Here is a 23,295-nt window from a genome sequence, read left to right as displayed (position 1 = left end):
CCTTAATCCCCTTATGCCGGTTTGAACTCGGGACCTCCGATCTAAGAGGCTTTCACCTCTACCAAGTGGGCTAGTCCAACATTGTCACATACCTAGCTAGCTAGCATAAACAATATATATAGATAGGCCTTCAAACAATTTATAATCGCCTCTCATAGAGATATTGAGAATTAAAATATAAATTCTCATGACATACTTAGACGGAACAAGACTAAGATATGATTAAAGGAGTTGTCTTCTTGACCTGAACAAACATATTATGCAGCGTGAGTTTTCCCTATGTGTACATTCTCTAGCTCCTAGTCTTTGGAGAGCGTTCATAAACGCAACAAAATGAAATGAGTGATTTTACATTCAATTTTCATGTTTGGTTGGTTCAAAGAAATTAAATGAATTACAAAAATACATTTTAATTAAATAAAAGTAAATTTTGAATAAATTGCAAATAAACATATTTTATTTTGTTTAAAATACATGGTATATGTTTTTTAAATAGTTAAATATATATATATATATATATATATATATATATATATATATATATATATATATATATATATATATATATATATATATATTCTAAAAAGGTTGCTTAAATATAAATAATTAAATACCATCAATCTTACAATATAATTATAATAAAAATAAGTACTAGCTATTTTTTTTAATCTAATCAAAGTTTTGAATGTTAAAAAATTAGTGGATAAAAGTAAATTATAATTCATATTTACATTAATAAAAAAATGTCACTTCCCCATGGAATATGAAAATCAACCTAAGAGAAATGTTCCATTACATTCCCTTGTGGCAAAAAAAAAAAAAAAAAAAAAAAGATTTTTTTTAATTCTATTGTAAGATTGCAGTTTATTCCCTCTTCGATTCCTACATATTAAAGCGTTACCTTATACCTTATGATTTTCAGATTGGTGGTTTATTAAGGAGTTACCTAATTGTGGGAGGAAACTTCAATGCATGTGTGATTAGTGAATTATTAACCAATAGAGATGAAGATAATCTAAAAGACTTGGCTCATATTCTAAATAGGTAGTGCATGTGGTGTTGCAATACCCAATTAGAATTATGGGTAGATTCTTTGTATTTAGGAGATGAAATCACTAAACCCACTATCAGATGATACATTGGATTGGGTTTGTGTTACATAGATTGGATTGATACAAGGGGATAATCATGTTATATAGTTGGGAAGGAGGTCATGTTTGACCATCCTCCATATAAATGGCCATTTTAGACTTGTCTATGATTCTTATATAAAATCAAAACGAGGAATAGGAATCAAAATATAAGTTTTTTCTTTAAATTTGTATGTATGCTTGGATTTTAACAAACATGATCACTTTAAGATATTTATAGATGTTTGTTTAATGTCACTATCAGATGTACAAAAAAAATGTGTGGAACGGGTTAAAAGGGGCTAATTTTTGCAGCCAACTTTAACATAAATTCAGGCACAAGGCGACGTCTGGAAGGTGCACTCACTTGTTTTGCAAGTGCTTCTTCATCTCCCTCATAAACAATTGCAACCAAATCATCAAACAATTTATCATCCCCTCTCATTGGATCCTAAATACAAAACGGATAATTAATTAAATGTTCACATAAAATTGCTTACTTGAGGCTTTTTTTTAATGTTTTTTTCTTCTTATTCCAAATAAAATGACTTTTTGGGACCAGATTTTTCTAAAATCAGCTCAATTTTTCTTTGGAAGAGGGACCAAAAACGTTATAAGAACCTCAAATCATGACCAAAATTGCAAGAAAATAACCTTTTGGAGACCAAATTTGCAAAAATCAATTATACTCAGGGACCAAAAATGTAAATTTAATAAACTACCTGAACAAACACATCAGTATGAGTTTTCCCCTCATACAACATCAACTCTGCTTTTGCTCCTACTCTTTGCAGAGTGTCCACAAACGTTTTACTATAAACATCAACACACTTATATATTATTTTTTTTTTTTTTTAAACTAAATTGAAAAAATAACAAAAGACTCACACCTGCAGTCTGCTGGAATGGAATAATCTGCAGTACCATGAAAAAGAATAATTGGAGGCAAGAGAGAAACAGCTTTTTTATTGTTGGGATCTTGAACACTAATTTCTGGAGAATATTTTCTCAAAGATTCCTCACCTCCCATAATACTGTACAAATTATATAAAGTTATCCTTTTTTTTTAATATTAAAAGTAGACAAAATGGAAAATACCTATAAAAAAGTGACTTGTATGGGCCTCGAGTGTGTAAATGTTCAGCCAAGTTATACAAATTATATCTATATAAACATTATAAACAAAACTAGTGTCAGTTTTGTAATATTAGTTTTCAGTTGTATGAACTGAAAATAACTAACAAGATTAACAATTTACATACATACCCTCCAGATAAGCCCAAATAAGCTTTTATCTGTGAAACACTCCATGTAGTACTCTGTGTTGCATCACACTCGATAATTGCCTGCTCCACAAGTGCACAAGCTGCAATATGTGCACCAGCTGATTGTCCCATCAGGTAAATCCTTCAAAATTATCATATTTCAATATTCAAAATCCAAAAGGGTAAATTAGTAAAAACATAAGATATATATGTACATACCTATTAGGATCACCACCATATTCAGAGATGTTATTGCATACAAATGAGATGCCTCTAGAAGCATCCTTAACCATTTCACTTATTGTAGCTTTGGGAAAGTTTCTGTAATCTATGCATGCCACTATAACATCTGTACCTGATAAGTGGCGTCCTAATAAAGAACCCCAAGCTTTATACCTGCAACACAAGTTCAAGATTTTTTTATGTTTCCAATTTTACCCCTGGTTTTGTTAGTTAGTTAGTTAGTTAGCTACTCACCCTATTACCCAAGCTCCTCCAGTGATGAAAGCAATGACAGGCTTTGGGGTATCATTTTTTCCATTGTCTTTAGGCAAATATATGTCAAGTCTGCAATTAAATATTCAGTTAAATGAAAATAATAGTAATAAGCAGGTGGAATAATTGAATAATTAAGATATTAAGACATACTTATTTCTAGGTTGATCACCAAAAACAATGTCTCTGCGAACTTGATTTGAGAAATAGTAGTAATAAGCAACTGCAATGATTAAGGATTTATATGTCATTTAGTGATTTAGCCATTTAGGAAGTATAGTGACATTGAGAATTTGAAGTTAAAGGGTATAAAGGGAATCTTGTAATTTGTTATTAAACATGGGAGGAATGACCTTAGCCACGAATCACCGACTTTACAAACCTTGAAGTACACCTGGCATGATTAGGATTGCATAACATTGTAGAGCAAGAAATCCAGTGATTATTGAATAACCTGACCTGAAGAAAGAATGTAATATTAACATACTTTCAAAGCATATTAAACAAAGATAAAAGATCTGCTTTTTTTAACAATTAGTAAAACAATATACAACAGCATATGGAAAAATTAAGAAAATGTAACCAAATTGAGTTGAAAAGGCATGTTTGTTGTATCTTGGATGCTAGAAGCTAATGATATAAGGAGAAAATCGATGTTGATCTTAACAGATTCGGTCAATTGAGACAATAGCTATAATAAACACCTAAAATCATGGATAACTAGTTCAATAGACATCATTTTCTAACATACCAATTAGAGCATTTGTCAAAGTGTTGTTTCACTTAGCCTTCTGTTTAATTTTGAATTCCCTGATATGCTTATCTGCTTAAAGTTCAATGTACTTAAGTCAAGATTATTCTACAAATGAATGTATGTATGTAAGGCGTTTCACCAAGTGATTAAATGTCTATCTTTCATCAAATATAAATCTAAAAAATGTGGTAATAACAAGGATACTCCTCCATTGACTGAGTTTCTCTTTCATATTTAAGACACCAAGTCGACTAATGACACTTAAGGCACTTGAAACAGTTAAACAATCATTTATACATAGAAGACAAATTAACATAGCTTTCGAAAAAAGATTCCATGAAGCAAGAAAAAGAAAGAGAATTTCAGAAAATCCTATAAACCATTCTCAAATACACAACAAGAAGAAATATATTCAAATTCTCCATTTACAATTAATAAATTTAACATCATCAATGAGAAGAGTGGTTTATACTTTATACCACATGAATGAAGGATCAAGAAAACAAAATTCATTGAAAAGTGGAAAGCGGAAATTTACCTAATACGTGCCCACAATTTAGACCCAACCCGGGTGATAAAAAACGAATCCCCATCAGCCCGGCCTGCATTGTGACAAAAAAACCGCCGCCGGCCACCAGGAAAATCGGATAGATTCGAATCGCTAGCGGCACGACGACGTCGTTGCTGGTAAGAAACGGAACTCGTCACAGTTGACGCCATACTAGTACTGTTAACACTATCGTAACTTGAAACCCTAGGTAAAAAAGGTGTGGTTTCAAACTTTTTCCCATCTTCAATAGATGAATGGGACAAATCATCTCCATCACCATCCTCCATGTTGAGGAACACTGCTCCAGCATGTGCTGCCGCAGAAGCTGGCATGATTGAAGATGGTGGTGTTCGATTTGGGAAAAAGGGATTGGAGATTGAGATCGAGATAGGGAGGATCTGCGACTGCATCTTGGATAGATATAGACGTGCGGATTTATTGAATGATTTGTGCATGGGTGAGATTCTGTAGGATGAATATGAGCGAAAATAATGGAAGAAGTGCAGTCGATTGATTGCGAGAGTACAAAATTTTGATTTGTAAGAAGGAAGAGAGAGAGAGAGAGAGAGAGAGAGAGAGAGAGAGAGAGAGAGAGAGAGAGAGAGAGAGAGAGTTTTGTTTGGTTTCATCGATGTGGACACGTGGCGACTTGTAATCGGAAGATAAGGAAGTTTGGCCCCACTGGCAATATTGCTTGCTGGGATGGGTTACTTGCTGTGCTCCTGTACAGTGGAGCCAGAGAGCAAGGAGTCAAGGACCTTTTTGAGCCCATGCTGAAAGCTGAACGGATGATTGGATGATCTATATAAATAATAGAGCAAATTAGGGATCACTTTGTACCAAAACTCGATCCTGTATTGGTATCGTACCGGAATTGGTATCGAACTGTACCGAATTTAAAAATATGTGACGGTATTTGGTACTCCAAATTCACGAAATTTGGGATTCGATATCGGCGGTACCGGTACTAGTACCGAAAACCGGTACCATACCTGGTATCGGTACCGGTGATGTTAATTTGGTTTGGTATTCGGGATTGACTTTGATTAAATTTGGTTTTCGGAAAATCAGAAACGGTACGGGTCGTACCGGTTCCGTCATGCACTCAAAATCTGTTTTCTATTTGCTTTGTTTGTTGGTTTCTGTTCTCTGTTAAGGTTTTATAATCACATTTCCCTTAATTCAATTTATTGCTCTAGTTCAACTAATAATTTAATTTTCTAATACTAATTCATTTACGTTCTCCTAGTCTTCGACAACCCAGTCTTACCTCAACAATATACACTTTGGTACAGTCTAAGGCCTCGTTTGATAGTTGCTGACTGAGAAAGTGTTGACTGAGAAATGTCTGTCTCAGTAAGAAATTCTGACTGGGTAAGAAATCATGCTGTTTGATTGTAAATCTGACTCAACGTGCTGACTGATGCAAAATGACTATTTTACCCTGATGCGCTATTCGTTTTTATGCAATAATAATAATAATAATAATAATAATAATAATAATAATAATAATAATATAAATAATAATAATAATAATAATAATAATAATAATAATAATAATAATAATAATTATTATTATTATAAAGATGATAATAATAATAATAATAATAATAATATAAATAATAATAATAAAGATAATAATAATAATAATAATAATAATAATAATAATAATAATAATAATAAAGATGATAATAATAATAATAATAATAATAAAAATAACCAGCGTTACACATTATATAAAATATTTGAGCAAATATAACAAAAAAACCTTCTAGCATAGCAGAAAAGATGTGACTTTGTGAATACAAGGTCATGGGTTCAATTCCTATTGCCCTCTTTTAATTTGTTGTGCACGGAATTTTTAAGGGTAGAAGTGGAAAATCTTTATTCCTTTCTCAATCAGCCATCCTCCATCTGTTTCTCACTCAGACCTTGCTGACCGAGTCAGACACCCAAATTTTGTTAATCAAACATGTTGGGAATGCAACAAAACAAGTTAAGCACTTCTGAAAAATTGATAAATGATTTCGGCAAAACTCGCGGAATAAAACTACTGAAAAATTGCAAACGAAATTGAACACGATATTTAACGTGGTTCGGTCTAATCTGACCTACATCCACGGGCGAACGAGAGAGAGAGGATTTTATTATCACCAGAGAAAATTACAATCATACAAGGCTAAACTGCACTTGTAATCTGATCACTCAGTATAAGGTATCACTCGTGCTTTTGGCTGCCGAATTAAAGGCTCTGCACAAAAGGCTTCCTCACTATTTCTACTGGATATATAAGAGAAGTTACTTGACTTTTATATATGTTTTTGTTGTGTTTTGGTGTATCTTTTCCCTTCAACATATGCTTCCTTTTATAGTAGATGAAAAGGAATAAAGAGGAGAAATTAGTGGAGCAAATCAAGGAGTAATTTATGGAAAGAGGAGTGGGTGGGAGACAATGGTGAGTCTCCACCAATTAACTCAACAATCTCCCACTTGGAGACTTGAACCATACGGTCTTCCTATCATCCAGCTCTTGCAACACACACACACACTCTCTCTCGTTATCTGCCATGCCTTCCTCCTCAAACTTCTGGAAGGCCAGTTGAAGTCATGCATAACTTCAACTTATCAGTGGTAACCACCTTGGTGAACATATCTGCTGGATTCTTCGTTCCAAGGATTTTCTTCAGATGTAGAGTTCCATTACTGATTAACTCTCGAATGAAATGGTACCTCATCTGAATGTGTTTCGTTCTACTGTGAAACACCGGATTCTTAGCTAGGTGAACTGCACTTTGGTTGTCACAATGCAGTACACAATCCTCCTGTTGAAATCCAAGTTCTAATAAGAACGTTTTCAACCATATAAGCTCCTTGGCCGCTTCTGCAATAGCCATGTATTCTGCTTCTGTGGTTGAAAGAGCAACACTCTTTTGTAACCTGGACATCCAACTGATTGCCGTACCTCCTATTGTAAACACATAACCTGTTGTGCTTTTACCTGAATCCTCACATCCACCCAAATTTGCATCGGTGAACCCTTCTAAGACCACCCCCTTTATTCTATAACATAGGGCAACCTCAACTGTTCCTTTCAAGTAGCGTAACAACCACTTTACTCCTTCCCAATGCTCTTTTCCTGGATTCGACATGAACCTGCTCACAACTCCCACTGCTTGAGCAATATCTGGTCTGGTGCATACCATAGCATACATTAAGCTACCAACTGCAGATGCATAGGGAACTTTAGTCATCCGGTTCTTGTCTTCTTCCGTCTTTGGGGATTGCTTCTTTGAGAGTCTCAACTGACTTCCCAAAGGTGTACTTCTGGCTTTAGCATCTACCATGTTGAACTTTTCTAAAACTTTCTTGATGTACTTAGCTTGTGAAAGTTTTAATGTACCGGTAACTCTGTTCCTGGCTATGCTCATGCCCAATATCTGCTTAGCAGTCCCTAGGTCCTTCATCTCGAACTCTCTGGACAACTGCTTCTTAAGCTTGTTGATCTCCTGCATGTCGGATCCAGCTATCAACATGTCATCAACATATAATAACAGGATGATGTAAGAGGAGTTGAATTTCTTCAAGTAGCAACAATGATCCATTTCACATCTGTGATACCCACTCCTCTGCATGAAGCTATCAAACTTCAAGTACCACTGTCTTGGAGCTTGCTTCAATCCATACAGACTTTTCTTCAGTTTGCACACCAGATTTTCCTTACCAACTGTGGGAAAACCCTCTGGTTGTGCCATGTAGATGTCTTCTTCCAGGTCACCATGGAGAAAAGCTGTCTTCACATCTAGCTGCTCTAGATGGAGATCTTCAGAGGCTACAATTCCCAAGACCATTCTGATTGTAGTCATCTTCACAACTGGGGAGAATATCTCGTTGTAGTCAACACCCCTCTTTTGTTGGAAACCCTTTACTACCAATCTGGCCTTGTATCTTTTACTGCCATCAATCTCATCTTTGACCCGAAACACCCATTTGTTCTGCAGTGCTTTCTTCCCTGCCGGGAGCTTGACCAAGGACCAAGTATGGTTCTTATCAAGTGAGCTCAACTCGTCTTCCATAGCCGTCTTCCACTGTATGGAATCTTTCATCCTTAAGGCCTCTGGATAAGATTCGGGTTCACCATTCTCAGTCAACAGCAAGTAATTAGCTGAAGGAGAATACCTTACTGGAGGTCTTCGTGCTCTAGTGGATCTACGGATAATAGGAGTTTCGGTTTCTGCATCATTTGCAACCTCATCTTCTGAACTACTATCCACCGTGCTCCCACTATCTCCAGATACATCAGAGCTCCCACTGCTTCCTGAACTTTCACCTATCTCTGGAGTACTAATAGGTTTTACAACATCATCGTCTGAGATTTCTTCTAACTCAACTTGATCCTTCTTTTCTGGTTGCTTGTCACCATTGGAGCTTTTTGCAAGTTCATCCTTGTATAGAGCATTTTCGTTGAACACCACATCCCGACTTCTGATAACTTTCTTATTCTCATTATCCCAGAAGCGGTACCCCATGTCATCCAACCCGTAACCTATAAAGGTGCACTTCCTTGCCTTTGCCTCTAGCTTGTCTCTCTCCGAGTCTTTAACTTTAACATACGAGACACAACCAAATACCTTCAAGTGTTTGAGTGAAATCTCCCGACCTTGCCATTCCTCTTCTGGAATCTTGAACCCTATGGGAACTGAGGGTCCTCTGTTGATTAAATATGCAGCTGTGTTGACCGAATCTGCCCAGAACATCTTGGGTAAACCTGCATGCAGTCTCATGCTTTTAGCCCTCTCGTTCAATGTTCTGTTCATCCTCTCAGCTACTCCATTTTGCTGAGGTGTCTCCGGAACCGTCTTTTGCATTCTGATTCCTTGGTCAGCACAATAATCAACAAATTCTTTGCTACTGTATTCGCCCCCATTGTCTGATCTGAAACACTTGATTTTCAAGTTTGTTTCATTCTCTACAATAGCTTTCCATTTCTTGAATGTGCTGAAAACTTCAGACTTATGCTTCAAGAAATAAACCCAAACTTTCCTTGTGCAGTCGTCAATGAAAGTAACATAATATCGAGATCCTCCCACTGAAGAAACTGTAGTGGGACCATAAACATCTGAATGTACTAGCTCCAACTTCCCGGACTTGGGTGGACGACCAGTCTTCACGAAAGTAACTTTCTTCTGTTTACCAAGAACACATGGCTCACAGAAATCAACTGTTACAGTCTTTAGATTTGGTATTCTTCCTTTGGAGGCTAGCATCTTCATTCCTTTCTCACTCATATGGCCAAGTCTTTGGTGTCATAGAGTAGATGCCCCAACTTCTTCAACAGCATGTGCTTCAGCATCAGAAACTTCCACCATATAAAGTGTACCCCGCTTCTGACCTCTAGCAACAACTAAGTTTCCCTTTGTCACTTTCCACTGATGATCACCAAATGTAACATGGTGACCTTCATCATCAAGCTGCCCCACAGATATTAACATCCTTTTCAAGTCTGGAATGAACTTGACATTCTTCAAAGTCCACTTCGTACCCAAAGTTGTCTTGAGGACCACATCCCCAACTCCAGTAATATCCAGGCTCTTGTTATCTGCTAATCTGACTTTTCCTTTGTACTGCTTAAAATTATGCATTACTTCTCTGGAATGACTAGCATGAAACGACGCACCAGAATCCATGATCCAGGATTCAGTTGAGTTTTCAACACAACAAATGAGTGCATCATCTTCAGAATCGGCTGCCATATTTACTTCCTTCTTGCCTTTGTCTGCCGAAGGCTTTGGGCACTGATTTCTGAAATGACCTTTCTCATTACAGTTCCAACAGGTAATATCTTTCCTGTTCTTCGACTGACCTCTCTTTCTTGACTTCGATCTTCCTCTACCACCACTTCCTCTGTTGGTCTTTCTTCCTCTGTCTTCAGTACTTAGAAGACTACTGGAAGCTTCTCCGGCACTTCTTCTGCGCACATCCTCACCAAGGATTAAATCGCGAATACCTTCGAATGATAGCTTGGCACCTCCGGCTGAACTGCTAACGGCCGTTACTGTGCCGGACCAACTATCGGGTAACGATGATAATAGTAGCAACGCCATGACCTCATCTTCAAATCCAATATCAACAGATATCAATCTTGATATTATTGAGTTGAATTCGTTCACGTGGTCTGTCACTGAGCTACCTTCCTTCATCTTCAGATTTACAAGTTGCCGGATCAAGAAAACCTTATTTGCCGCTGAAGGTTTTTCGTACATATTAGACAGCGCATTTATCAGATTGTAGGTTGTCTTCACATTGACAATATTGTAAGCTACATTCTTTGCCAATGATAACCTTATCACTCCGAGTGCCTGCCGATCTAATAAGTCCCACTCCTCCTGCGTCATCTCTTCGGGTTTGTCTTTGGACAAAGGTTGGTGTAACTTCTTCTGGTAGAGATAATCTTCAATTTGCATTTTCCAGAAACCGAAATCTTGACCATCAAATTTTTCGATCTTAACTTTCCCATCTTCAGCCATAGCTCTGATACCAGTTTGTTGGGAATGCAACAAAACAAGTTAAGCACTTCTGAAAAATTGATAAATGATTTCGGCAAAACTCGCGGAATAAAACTACTGAAAAATTGCAAACGAAATTGAACACGATATTTAACGTGGTTCGGTCTAATCTGACCTACATCCACGGGCGAACGAGAGAGAGAGGATTTTATTATCACCAGAGAAAATTACAATCATACAAGGCTAAACTGCACTTGTAATCTGATCACTCAGTATAAGGTATCACTCGTGCTTTTGGCTGCCGAATTAAAGGCTCTGCACAAAAGGCTTCCTCACTATTTCTACTGGATATATAAGAGAAGTTACTTGACTCTTATATATGTTTTTGTTGTGTTTTGGTGTATCTTTTCCCTTCAACATATGCTTCCTTTTTTAGTAGATGAAAAGGAATAAAAAGGAGAAATTAGTGGAGCAAATCAATGAGTAATTTATGGAAAGAGGAGTGGGTGGGAGACAATGGTGAGTCTCCACCAATTAACTCAACAAAACACTCTCAGCTGACCGAGTCAGCCAAAAATGTCTGACTTGACTCGGTCAGATGCATATCACACAGGGTCTAAGTTGTGTAATAGTCCTAAATATTTGTATTTCCTTCTATAAGTAGAAGACTAGATTTAAACATATTATATCGGTTTAGTCTTGGAGTTTATATAGTGGATGGAGTCTTTGGTTATAAACAATAAGATAAAGTAGATAATCGAAACAATCATAGATGCTATTTGGTGGGTGTTATGGTGCTATCGTAATGATTGCAATGTTATTATGGATTTTTGGTTTGATAGTAGAAAAAAGTAAGAGTGTTTATAATTAGGTTGAGTGGTTAAAAAAATCCAATCAAGCCTTTTTTTTTCCCTCTAATATCTTGCTAAAATGTTAATAAAAATCACATACATGTTAAAGCAAATATTATTTTTTGACAAAAATAATATGTAATTTATTAGTTCTGTATTGAACACTTAAAACATCAATAAAGAATGATTTCACATGATTTTAATGGTTTTAATGATATCAAAATTGTTGATGGCACAGTAAATCCATGTAACTTATCATAAATATGTTTATAATTTCATGTTACTTTTAAATTCTTATTATATGTTTTTCTAATATGCGAGACACATGATTAAATTATGTATTTTTCTTATTTTAACAAATTCATCACTAATTCACTACATAAGTAAAACATAAAAATGATCAAAGATGAATAAAACATAAAACTACTGTATTATCAGTTGGCTTGTAAAAGATGTATAAACTCAATATATGTATGATAATATAGCATCCAGAATTTTTAATACATATAATATTTGCCAACGTTAAACATTTATAATGGATACTTAATACTAAGCGTCAATTTATGTGTTGCTAAAATTGATTTGGAAGTCGATGGAAAGTGCTAGTAGGAATCAAATATGACATGTAAGAATATACTTACTTACCAAAAAACAACAAAAATTAGAGAAAATGTTGTGTCATAGTGTCATTATAATAAATTCGTTTGTAACATCCTCAAATTCAGAGTAAAATTCATAGTTTTAACAAGATAAAAATCATTCATTCAATTCCATCATAAGATAATCAGAATATAAAATGTATTCCCAAAAACATCAGAGTAAAAACATAGTGTGGAAATCTCTAGTGGATGCAATGCAATCAAGTCTGACTCTTCCCCTTCCCCTTGCTACAAGAAGTACCTGAAACATTTAAAACTTAAAACCGTAAACACAAAGCTTAATAAGTTCCAAAAATGTCACATACCATACATATTAGTGGGCCCAACCCTAGGCGTATATTTCAACCCATGTGAATGCTATGATCCAACCATAGTTTTACAATCACTTTCGTTGCTACAGTCCCGTTGCAGTCTTTCATGTCATGATCCAACCATGGTCTTCATGTGCTACAACCCAGCTGCAGTCTTTCCTGCCATGATCCAACCATGGTCTTCTATGCAAGTCATAAAGACAAACAAGTGTTGTAATCTAACCACAGTCTTTCATATAAGTTTTGCGATCCAACCACAGTCTTTCATATAGGTGTTGTAATCCAACCATAGTTTTTCATGCAAGAAACACAAAGACAATCTAACAACATATATAGTATAGTGAGAAGACTCACCTGATTCTAGCAAACATTATCCTAACAGCGCTGCTATCGTGAGCTAGATGAATTACTCCCTCTCCAAACACCTGCATCCCATACCAATAACTCTATTTAGATATTTTCTTGATAATATGTATCTTGTATTTTACTTATACGTTTATACTTTTCTACAAGTATTAGGGTATGTGTGTTTCCAATCACAGTCTCTGCTTAGTCCATAGGAGGTACATGGTTGCCTAGGTGCCAAGGTGCTTAACCACGCTTAGGCAATCAATAAAGTTATAGGAGGTGATAAATTTTTAGCATTACGAAGAAGTCGTACATTGATATAAACTTTTTGAGGAATAATCATTATTTGATTAGTCATATTTACATATTCTTTATTTTTCTTAATATTAATTGTTTGTAATTTAAGATCATCAAAGTCTCTAGTCTCCGTTCAAATGAGCTAGTACTGTTTATCGAAATTTTCAACTTTCATTTTATGCTAATTTGAGGCAATAATTGCAAAGAAAATGTGAATGTACCAGTATTTGTATGTCAAATAAATAAATAATTTTAAATCTCTTTTGTTTACCTTTAGAAATCAAAATCCCTTATTATTCAAATAAGAACACTAGTTTGGTAGACAAGAGTCATTATGTATTTTTGGATTTTTCTATTTGGAATTGACTTGTAGGCAATTGATTAGAGAGTGTACAACCATTCAAGGGTGTGCAACCATTCTGTGTATGTGTTCTTAGGTTTTCTCGGATTAAATTTTTTTTGTCCATACCGAAAAATGAACCAAACCAAATTCTAGACAATCAATACCAAACCAAATTACAATTTGGTTTGGTTTGGTTTGGAACATGAGAAAACCAATTATTATGTTCAAAAATAAAATCCATAATTCCAATTTTGCAAATGTAAAATCTAAAGTTTCAAATACAAAAACATTAAATACGAACATAAAATACAAAGTTCCAAACATAAAATACAAAGTTACAAACTTCTCAATATCTTCAATGTGTTCCACATTTATAAAAGAAAGAAGTACCCATCCTCGAACTTCTTAAAATGTTCAATGTGTTCTTTCACATCGACCATGTTGTCGAGCGGATTCAATCTTGACAACATATTAATGCTTGCACAATTTAGGAATAAAATTTTGGCTATTTGGTAAGTAGGGGCCCTAACTAAGTATATATTTAACTTTATTTATTTATTTTTTAAAGTATAAAATTACTAAATTATATAATTAGTAAATAAATAAATTGATTAAACCAAATTCATAATTCGGTTTGGTATGAAACCAAACCAAAATCCGATTTTGAAATTTGGTTTATTCTGAGTTTGATTTCTTTTTCAGCTTCTTTCAGTTGCAAACCAAATAATGGTAACCCCTAATGCTCATTACTGATCTGTAAATTGGGGATTTCTCATGCTCAATGTGCTCTGATTTATGTTGATATGATTGCATGAATTATAAATGAACAAATTTTTTTCTTGTATGGTTGATTCAACTAAACCTAGCGATATTTTGAACCTTGTCGAAGCTGTTGAATTCCCAGATAGTTTGACTTGATTGAATTTGAATATTATGCGTACATTTAAAAAGAATTATAGTAAATACAAGTGGAAAATGTATTTATATAGTAGTAGTAGGGTAATAATCAATATCGGTAGAAACATCAAAAATGTCGATCAAATTAACTCATGAAAACCAGTAGAACAGCGATAATGAATCCAACGCCTCCATTTTGAAACAGGGTTCTTCCATTGCTCTGTAATCAATAAATCAAATCGTCAGTTTTATGTTTTCTTTTTAATTTTTTTAGATAAAAAGTGACATTTTTATAAATAAAATACCAGATCGAGTGTTGGTGATGGTGCTGGTGCTGTATCATCAGAATCTGTGGTGGTTACCGGTGCTGGTGGGCTCTTGGCAACTGGTGCTGGTGCTGGTGCATGATGTTTCTTGTGTCTATGCCTTCTGTGCTTGTGTTTTGTAGGAGCGGGTGCCGGTGAGGGACTCATCTCCGGCGTTGGTGCTGGCGGAAGAGCAACCGGTGCCGGTGCTGGTGTTGGCGGTGGTGGAGCCGGAGCCGGTGCTGGTGGTGGAGGAGTCGGTGCCGGTGTTGGTGGTGGTGGAGGAGTCGGTGCCGGTGCTGGTGGTGGAGGAATCGGTGCTGGTGGAGGAACAGTAGGCGGTGAAGCAACCGGCGGTGGTGTAGGGGCTGGCAATGGCGGTGGTGTCGAGGCTGGCAATGGCGGTGGTGGAGTAGACGGAGCTGAGACGGGAGGAGCAGGAGGAGGAGGAGACGGTGGTTGTGGTGGTGGTATAGATGGGCTAGAAACTGGAGTGACTGGTGGTGGAAGTGGGGTGGTGGAAGGTGGCGGCACTATGGCGGGTGTAGTTGATGGTGACGTGGCAGGTGCTTGTCCTTCGGAAACCACCACCAGAAGGCAGATCAAAGCCGGAACAATAATAATCCTCAACATTTTTTTTTTGTGAATTGTTGTTTTTGAATGAAAAGAATTGTTAATTTATAACACATAAAGCATGTTTAATTTCAGATGAAATCAAGAAAGTTGGTGCTACATGACCTTCATGTGGGTGGTGCATCTCATCTCAGATATGACTTAAAGACCAATCTTGATACTTTCATGATGTCAACTATCTACCTTAAAAGTAATAATAAATTAAATGTCAAAAATTACAAAAATATTGTTTTAATCTATAAACAAAAGATGATCTTAAAGGCATGCTGGATCTTGGATAAAAAGTCCGAACCATGATGAGAAACGGTAATAGATGTCGGCGGAATCAGTGATTCCGGTGGAATTGGCGATTCCAGTTCCGGCGGAATCAGTGATTCCGGTTCCGACTTTTTCTTTCTTCTTAATCGAAAGAAATTTTTCATGATTCTGGAACACTCTTCCGCCAATACTCCTCTTCTAACCACCATGTTTTTGTGGAACGGGTGCACAGGAGCAGACAGTTTATCTACTACATTGGCGTCTTTTCCTTCATTCCCATCGGAAAATAGTCTGTAAAACCATGAGAAAGTTACTAAAAATGGAAATAATTAGTTGATTCTAGCTACTCCATTATTGAAAATTATTTTGCATACCTAATCCAGCTACCATCAGCTCCTAATAGCTTATTTGGAGCTCCCCATACAAGTGTGTCAATTCTGGCTTGTAAAATTGCTCCAGCACACATGGGACATGGTTCAAGTGTTACATAAAGAGTAGTATCCTTCAATTCATTGAGAGTAAAATCAGTAATTACTTAAGATGCAACAAGTGAAAATGGTAAGTGAAAAAGAGAAAAATTAATTACCGAAAGTCTCCACGATCCAAGGGTTTTTGAGGCTTCACGTATACAAATCATCTCTGCATGAGCAGTGGAGTCATGTAATTTTTCTACCCTAAAAATTACACACATCAACTACTATACAAATATATATTCCATCATATGAAAACAAAAATAAATTCCAAAAAAAAAAACTTACAAATTATATCCACGAGCTATAATTTTACCATTATGCACAAGTACAGCTCCAACAGGCACCTCCCATACATCAGCAGCTTTTTTAGCTTCCAAAAGTGCTTCCCTCATAAACATTTCATCTTCTTTTCGTTTCTTAGCCTCAAAACTATACGCCTCTTCCAATTCATCAAACTTGGAATCACTCAAAGACACATGAGAAGTTTTCTTGGTTGGGGGGAATGGAATCGGTGATTCTTGATTACAAGGAATGGAATCGTTATTGGAATCATGACTAGAAAACCATGCTTCGCTAGTAATAGACAAACATGAGGAACACTTTCCGCCACCTGAGTTTGGAATGTGGGATTCCGAACGTGGAGATGAACACCGGAATCGGATTACATCCCCGATAATTGTCAACAAGGACCTGATATTTTTCTTGACACCATCAACAATCTCACTTGAAGATGTTATGTCAAGATCTGATGCATCAGTCATGTGCCACATCTCATCAGAAGGCCCTTTATGACCACTATCCGTGATTCCTTCCACCATTTTCATTTCTAAACTTGAATCATCATGCTCACTGGAAACTGTTGTTATTTTAATCAAATGGTCTGTTTTCTGATGTTTTTCTTCTTTGATGTCTTTAACCATATGACTAACTTCAGTAGATATCTCTTCACAGTTCTTCATTCTACTTTCAGACATTGAAGATGTCCCACTCAAGTTAATTTTCTGAGGTTTTCTCACTTCTGAAATCACTTTTAACTTCTGAGAGCTGAAAGTTGAATCAATAACACTGTTATCTTTATCTGAAAGTTTCTCGAATTGTTTATACTTCATTCTTGATCCTGATTTGTTAGTGACTCTATCAACTGATTCTCCATAATGTCCTTTTACAGTATCTTTCTTCTCCAGTATTTTCCCTAGTTCTTTATCACACCTCCGATCTTTTTTCATAACCCCAGAATCTACAATTTTCTTTTCCATGTTATCACATATAAAGTGATTCTTATCGGTCTTTTTACAGTCTTTTTCACCACTATACTCCAAACCCACCTCATCTGTTAATAAACTAAGCATAACGTCTACATCATTCACATTACCCAAAAACTGTTTTTTCCTCTTGTGCCCAAAACCCCTCTGTCTGTGTTTCCTTCTATCGTTGAAAGAAGAAAGCTTTTCATGGTAATAATTTCCATCAGTAAAGGAAGAAACCCCAGAGGTATTACCATAAAACTGTCTACTGCTACCATGAAAGATTAATCGTTTACTAAGTGACCATTGAATCAAAGTTGATTGGCTTAACCCTTTACATAAAAAGCTAGGGCTTATTACAGTCAATCTATTACACATTGAAATATTAGCAGCAGAATAACAGCAACAACATTTTCGTGATGAAAATAATAATGGGTTTCTTTCAAACATTTCATCGAACATGTAGGAGGTGTGGTTGGATGGTAAAGATAAGAGAGGTCTAGAACTAAGTGATACATCTGGGTTGAAACAAATGGTGTGCATTATCCTTGTGTTCTAACTTCTAATGTGGTTGTGGGTGAGACAGAGAGAGGAAGAGAAGGAAAGGGGTTGTTACCTTGATGTTAGAAGTGACTTTTTCTCGCAGAATCTTTTTCGATCGGGAATGGTGACAGTACAGGGGAGATAGATAGAAAGGACGAGAGTGATAGCATGTCATGTGGACTGTGTTTTAAGGTATTTGACCTGAGGTTAAAGATGATTTGTAGTCGAGTAGTTGGGAATGATGACAGTAGTTTACTGATAACGATGTCAACAATTCGTTTAGAGGTAGTTGTGCTTAACAACATTTACTCCCTCTAAAATAAACGAATTTTGTTTATTTTTCCAATTTTTTTTAAATTTATTTGTTTGATGAGTTAATAAAGTAGTTAATAAAGCTGGTTTATAAGTTAACTTTTTGAAATTAGGAGTTTTTTTAAAAATCTTTTGAATATACATATTAATTAATTATAGAAAACATCAGTTAGTTTTTACTAAACAATCATTTTTTATAAGTTTACAACTAGCTTTTAAGTTAGTCTGTCAAACATAACCGTAGTAACATCTATTCCTAAATCATGACCATGGACATATGATTGAAATAACATTGTATTTTCATAAACATTATACTACTTACTAAATTTAAGTTCGGAAATAAGTCAAATAACATTTAAAGTGTATATGATGTTTATTTGTTATAAGGTTGGGGGTTGGCTCGGCACCACCCCTTGACATTATTGGGACGGCCACACATTGTCCCACATCCTCGGTATGCTAAGCTCAACAAATGGATTCAACCACAACTTAAAGGTGAGAGAATAAACTAAGTTTAAAAAAATATATGTTTTTTATTTCAAAATTTCAAAATTTTAACCACTTGTCAACAAAATAAATACTAATAACTATCTTCATTTTTTATCAATTTCAACCTTTAATGTTGATCTTATTTCTCTCAAACCTTCAACACTCATCTTACATCTCTCAATTTTATTTTTGCAAAAATGTCTTCCTCAAACGTTCAACCTGGTTCCTCGATTGTACCTTGGAGCACGATAGAAGATGTAGTTTGGCCATTGCATGAGTCGATGCATTGGAGGACCCAAGGGTTGGCATCAACAAAAGTAGGTTATTTTTTTGGAGCAAAATCACCGATTGTTTTCTCAACGAGAATTGAATCGAGATCACTACCACACTTAAGATCAAATATACATAAAATGGAGGAACACGAACAATGTTGTAATAGAGTTTGACGTTCTGTTTAATAAAGTAGAATACGATTAGCCAAATGATGAAATATGATGCAATGGTTTTAAACACCGCTCTTTGAATTTTCTGTCAAGAAAACAAGAAAGTTTTGCACTATGTACAAAAGATGTAGACTTGTGTAGAATTGTCAAGGGGTGCGCGAACCATCATCAAATGTGATACATAGTTTTTTTTTTATGTTTATTATTATATTTTAATTAAAGCGGTGTTATGTATTTTTAATTTAAATTAACGAAATTTTTAGTTTTTTATTTCATATTATGTAAAAAAAATCAATTTAATAAAAATTTAGTTTTATATAAATTAGATTGTTTAAATAATAATCAAAAAGAAAAAAAAAACTTGTTGCATGCCCCCCCCCCCCCCCCCCCCCCCCCCCCCAAATGGCAAGAAACAGAAAATATGTGAAAAAAATAAGATGACGCTGTCAAAAAAAAATGCAGCACCCCAGCCTAACTATTCTGTTGGTTACTGAGCTTCATCCAAACCTAATTGATCTTATGTGATCAAATAGAAAAGTAAGTCGAAGAAGATTACAAATTTAAATATAGAACAGTAAAAGTAAACTAATGTGTTTTGATGAACTCAATCAACAGAATGAAGCATTATGTATAAAGACCCGTAATTAATTAAATATAACTCTTTTTTATAAGGGGAGTTTGGTATTGATTATTTGAAACAACTAATGTTTTTTTTTCTCGTAAAAATACTTATTAGGTTATCGTGTTAAAACTATATGACATCAAAATGTAATAAGTTGATAAGTTATTCTTAGTGTTTGACAAATTATGTTTATACATGTAATGAACAACAAGTATGGATGAACTGCTAGCGGTATCAAATGGTTTTTTCTTGTTGAGGTTGAAGATTCAAGTTCCATCTAGAATATAGATAGAATTAGAAGTAGTATAAAAATATATTAAATATGCAGTTCAAAAATAAATAAATCAATAAACATTTTAAATCAAAAGACTACGGTGGTGGATGTTTGGTCGAAATTGGTGGATGATATCTTAGATCTAGATGAAAACAATGTGGTTCCTTTGTCGGCTCTTGAAAGAAGACTAGGAAAATGCGACTCTATTCGTTTCTGGAGCGATGTTTGGGTGGGTACTGTGCTGTTAAAAATCAAATTTAATAGGTTTTTCAAATTGGAGTCTGCCCCATATTGTCGTGTTTGTGGTAAGAGGATGGAGGGGCGGTGGTTTTGGCAATGGGCTAGGAAAGTTGGAGGTGGCCGAGTAGGAGCCCAATTTGAAGGCCTGTTGGATTTATTACAAGGGGTGAAGATCTCAGACCAACAAGACAAATTTTGGTGGGGCCTTGATAATATTGGAGAATTTTATGTCAAGAGTATTAGAACTCATGTTTACGTGGTTTCGCTTCTTGGGACTCAAGTCCCGACTCGGTGGTGTAAGGCTCTTCCGAGAAGAGTCAACATTTTCTTGTGGAGATTGATTTTAGATCGGTTACTCTCTAAGATGAACTTGTCTAAACGTGGAATGGAGATTCTAGTCATTTCCTGTCTGGTTTGTGGTTTAGGTGGAGAAACCATGGATCATATTTTGTTCAGATATGAGTTAGTTTTGGAAGTTTGGTCTCTTGTGGCTAGATGGTGTGATGTGACTTTTCCCTCTACTGCGTTGATCAAAGAATGGTTGTCTTGGATTGATAATAATATTTACTTGGCCAGCCACCGATATAGATTTGAAGTTATCGTTGTTTCGACTACTTGGATGCTTTGGAGGTATAGAAATTCGGTGGTTTTTTATGGGGACAATATTAGGAAGAGCTCTTTGTTTGATTCCATTGTGTTTAATTCTTTTTTTTTGGCTTAAAAATCGAAATTCCAAATCCGGAGTTATTTGGAATTCTTGGTTACTTTGTCCCTTGTAATTTTGTAATCTTTTTGCTCTAGTGTTTTGGAAGTTTGCTCTTAAAAAAAAAACTTCACTCGTTCAACCAGAATTTACAGCAAATAACAATGGGCTCCTAAAACCAGGCTGTGGCCCAGAATGAGGTCCAAATTGACCGTGTGTTGGAGCAAAAGCTGTGTTCTAAGTTCTAACTAGTGTTCAGTGGGCACAATTGTAAAAACAAATTAAATATTTCTTTACTTTTCTTTTGTTGCTCTAGATTGCTTTTTATATACAAAAAAAAGTAAATGTGATTTCTAGATGCATAAAGCACTTATATCATGTGTTGATAATTATTACCTCAAACTTTACAAATAATATTTTCTTAGAGTTCGATTTTTCGTAGATGGAATTAAATTAAAGACTATAATTGGTCATAAAAAAACTATCCCATGTTTTAAATCTTATCTTTGAAAGGACAGGCTACACAAAGTAATTACGTTGGGAAAACCTATACTGAATGAACGAAAAAAAATAAGTTGTATGGTAAAAAATAATTGTTGCATTTATGTTTGTTTTACATGTTAACAAAACTGAAGGGTCTGACCTATGACCGATTAATTAAGTCGAAGACTACTTTACACATTTAGATCAAATAAAAATATTATTAAAAGCTAACATGATATATGATTAGAGTTGCACAAAATCAAGTTCCAAATCGGTTTAAAAAACCAATCACACTCAGGTCAAGCCCAGGTTAATAATTATATTGACCAAATGGTTTCTAGTGATATTCGGGTTGTGACTTGTGAGGCATAAGCAAAAAACCCTGGCCCGTTGTAACTGGCCCAAAATCCAGTCTTGAAAAAGCTGTTCATGAAAAACAAAATATTTTGTATATTTGTGTAAAACTAGTAAATGAAAAAGTTTTGGTCTTGGTAATATAAAAGAACTACTAAAACTAATAAAACTATTTAAAAAATAAACACTAGTACACCGATCCTAAATTCGGCTTAATGGTAATATCGGTATGTTTACAGGGTCCAACTTTGTGTTTTAAAATTTTATAATGTTAGTTTTAAAAATGGAGTCTTGTATGATTTAAAAATGTATATCAGTATATACGTGTAAAACCATGGATTGACAGGGAACTATTTTTGTATTTGTGTGTGTGAGCCAAGTCAATAAGAATGAGTCAACTTCATCAACGACTTCTAAATCACGATTTGATCTTGTGGTTCAAGTGATACCATTTTGGCTTTTTCTATTAAACAAAACAAAGAATTCAATAGCAGTTATTATCGCTTTCAAAGTTCTAACATACGTGTTTTTCTTGTCCTAAAGGTTTTGTTGATGCGTGTTGTTACTTTAAATTAATTCTGACTAATGTTATATGTGTGATATAATTATCTTATAAATTAGTTTTTGTTTTTTTGTTATTTCAAGCTGTTATGTTGTTTGGTAGTGATTTCTACATAACATTTTTTTAGCCATACATAATTATTTATGTTTTAGATGATTGTATTATATAACTGTATAAAACATAATTTGTTGTTTATAATTAACAAATACTATGTACCGATCATCCCTCATGTTTTTATGTTTAAAAAGTAAAAACCAGCTTTTTTAAAAACTAGTATTTCAAATTATTATTTTTAAACCACTCAAATATACCCTTTATATTTAAATTCTACGCACCACGAGATCAATAGTACTCACAAATTTATTTTGTTGATGAAGTATTAATTTATATAAGGGAATTAAATTATTAAATACTTAAATGTTCAAGTAGGGATATATGTTAAAGTGATAGAAAATTTATATCAATCTCTTTCTCATCATAAATATGTTATTAAACAAACGTACGTAATTAACAAATTAAATAGAATAACTTAAATAAAAACATTAAATAAATAAATAAATATGGTAATTATTGTGCTTTAATGGAAAAATAATTCATAAATATAAAAGTACATTTTAGTGTTCGTGATTAACACTCTCTTTTAGTAAATACCTGAGTTTTCTGCTATTCATCGTGGCTCTTTGATATTGCGAAGTTTGGGAGATAGGTTCGTCTTTAGTGATGATACTATGCGGCCATTTTAAAGATGCGTTGTGCATCTTTCTCATGGTCATCTCTTGATTGAATCTTCCACTGTTTTAACTTGTGACCTCTCTTAGGGGGCACAGAGTGGTGGGGGTTAAGGAGTTTGGGCTGGCAGTACTGCCAGTGGGACGATTTCGTCGGAGTATTGGTACCGCAAACAAAGACTCAAATGGGTTGTTGAACCGTACAAATGTTGTGGTTGTTGCATGC

At 34.9% G+C, this 23,295-nt stretch overlaps 3 protein-coding genes across 3 annotated transcripts; all 3 read right to left on the bottom strand.

Annotated features, from left to right (window-relative positions):
* Window positions 1–1,289: 1,289 nt before the first annotated feature.
* Window positions 1,290–4,928, bottom strand: LOC145133643 (isoprenylcysteine alpha-carbonyl methylesterase ICME-like). The gene is made up of 10 exons (XM_079068576.1): window positions 4,183–4,928; window positions 3,273–3,349; window positions 3,044–3,113; window positions 2,873–2,962; window positions 2,615–2,791; window positions 2,397–2,537; window positions 2,229–2,294; window positions 2,021–2,164; window positions 1,853–1,943; window positions 1,290–1,581 (listed from the first exon to the last, which is right to left on the bottom strand). Exons 1-10 carry the CDS (start codon window positions 4,821–4,823, stop codon window positions 1,423–1,425), a joined length of 1,656 nt encoding a protein of 551 aa, XP_078924702.1. The 5' UTR covers window positions 4,824–4,928; the 3' UTR covers window positions 1,290–1,422.
* A 9,468-nt stretch (window positions 4,929–14,396) lies between these two features.
* Window positions 14,397–15,425, bottom strand: AGP19 (arabinogalactan protein 19). Its single transcript, XM_079068116.1, has 2 exons — window positions 14,709–15,425; window positions 14,397–14,623 (listed from the first exon to the last, which is right to left on the bottom strand). Exons 1-2 carry the CDS (start codon window positions 15,339–15,341, stop codon window positions 14,549–14,551), a joined length of 708 nt encoding a protein of 235 aa, XP_078924242.1. The 5' UTR covers window positions 15,342–15,425; the 3' UTR covers window positions 14,397–14,548.
* On the bottom strand, window positions 15,386–18,127 carry LOC145133182 (uncharacterized). The gene is made up of 4 exons (XM_079068115.1): window positions 16,358–18,127; window positions 16,186–16,273; window positions 15,974–16,101; window positions 15,386–15,890 (listed from the first exon to the last, which is right to left on the bottom strand). Exons 1-4 carry the CDS (start codon window positions 17,857–17,859, stop codon window positions 15,578–15,580), a joined length of 2,031 nt encoding a protein of 676 aa, XP_078924241.1. The 5' UTR covers window positions 17,860–18,127; the 3' UTR covers window positions 15,386–15,577.
* Window positions 18,128–23,295: the final 5,168 nt, after the last annotated feature.

Source organism: Lactuca virosa, chromosome 8 (genome assembly GCF_052849685.1).
Source record: "Lactuca virosa cultivar CGN04683 chromosome 8, Lactuca_virosa_CGN04683_v6, whole genome shotgun sequence".
NCBI classification, from domain to species: domain Eukaryota; kingdom Viridiplantae; phylum Streptophyta; class Magnoliopsida; order Asterales; family Asteraceae; genus Lactuca; species Lactuca virosa.
The sequence above is the reverse complement of the archived record's forward strand: the minus strand, read 5'-3'. Positions and strand labels throughout refer to the sequence as shown.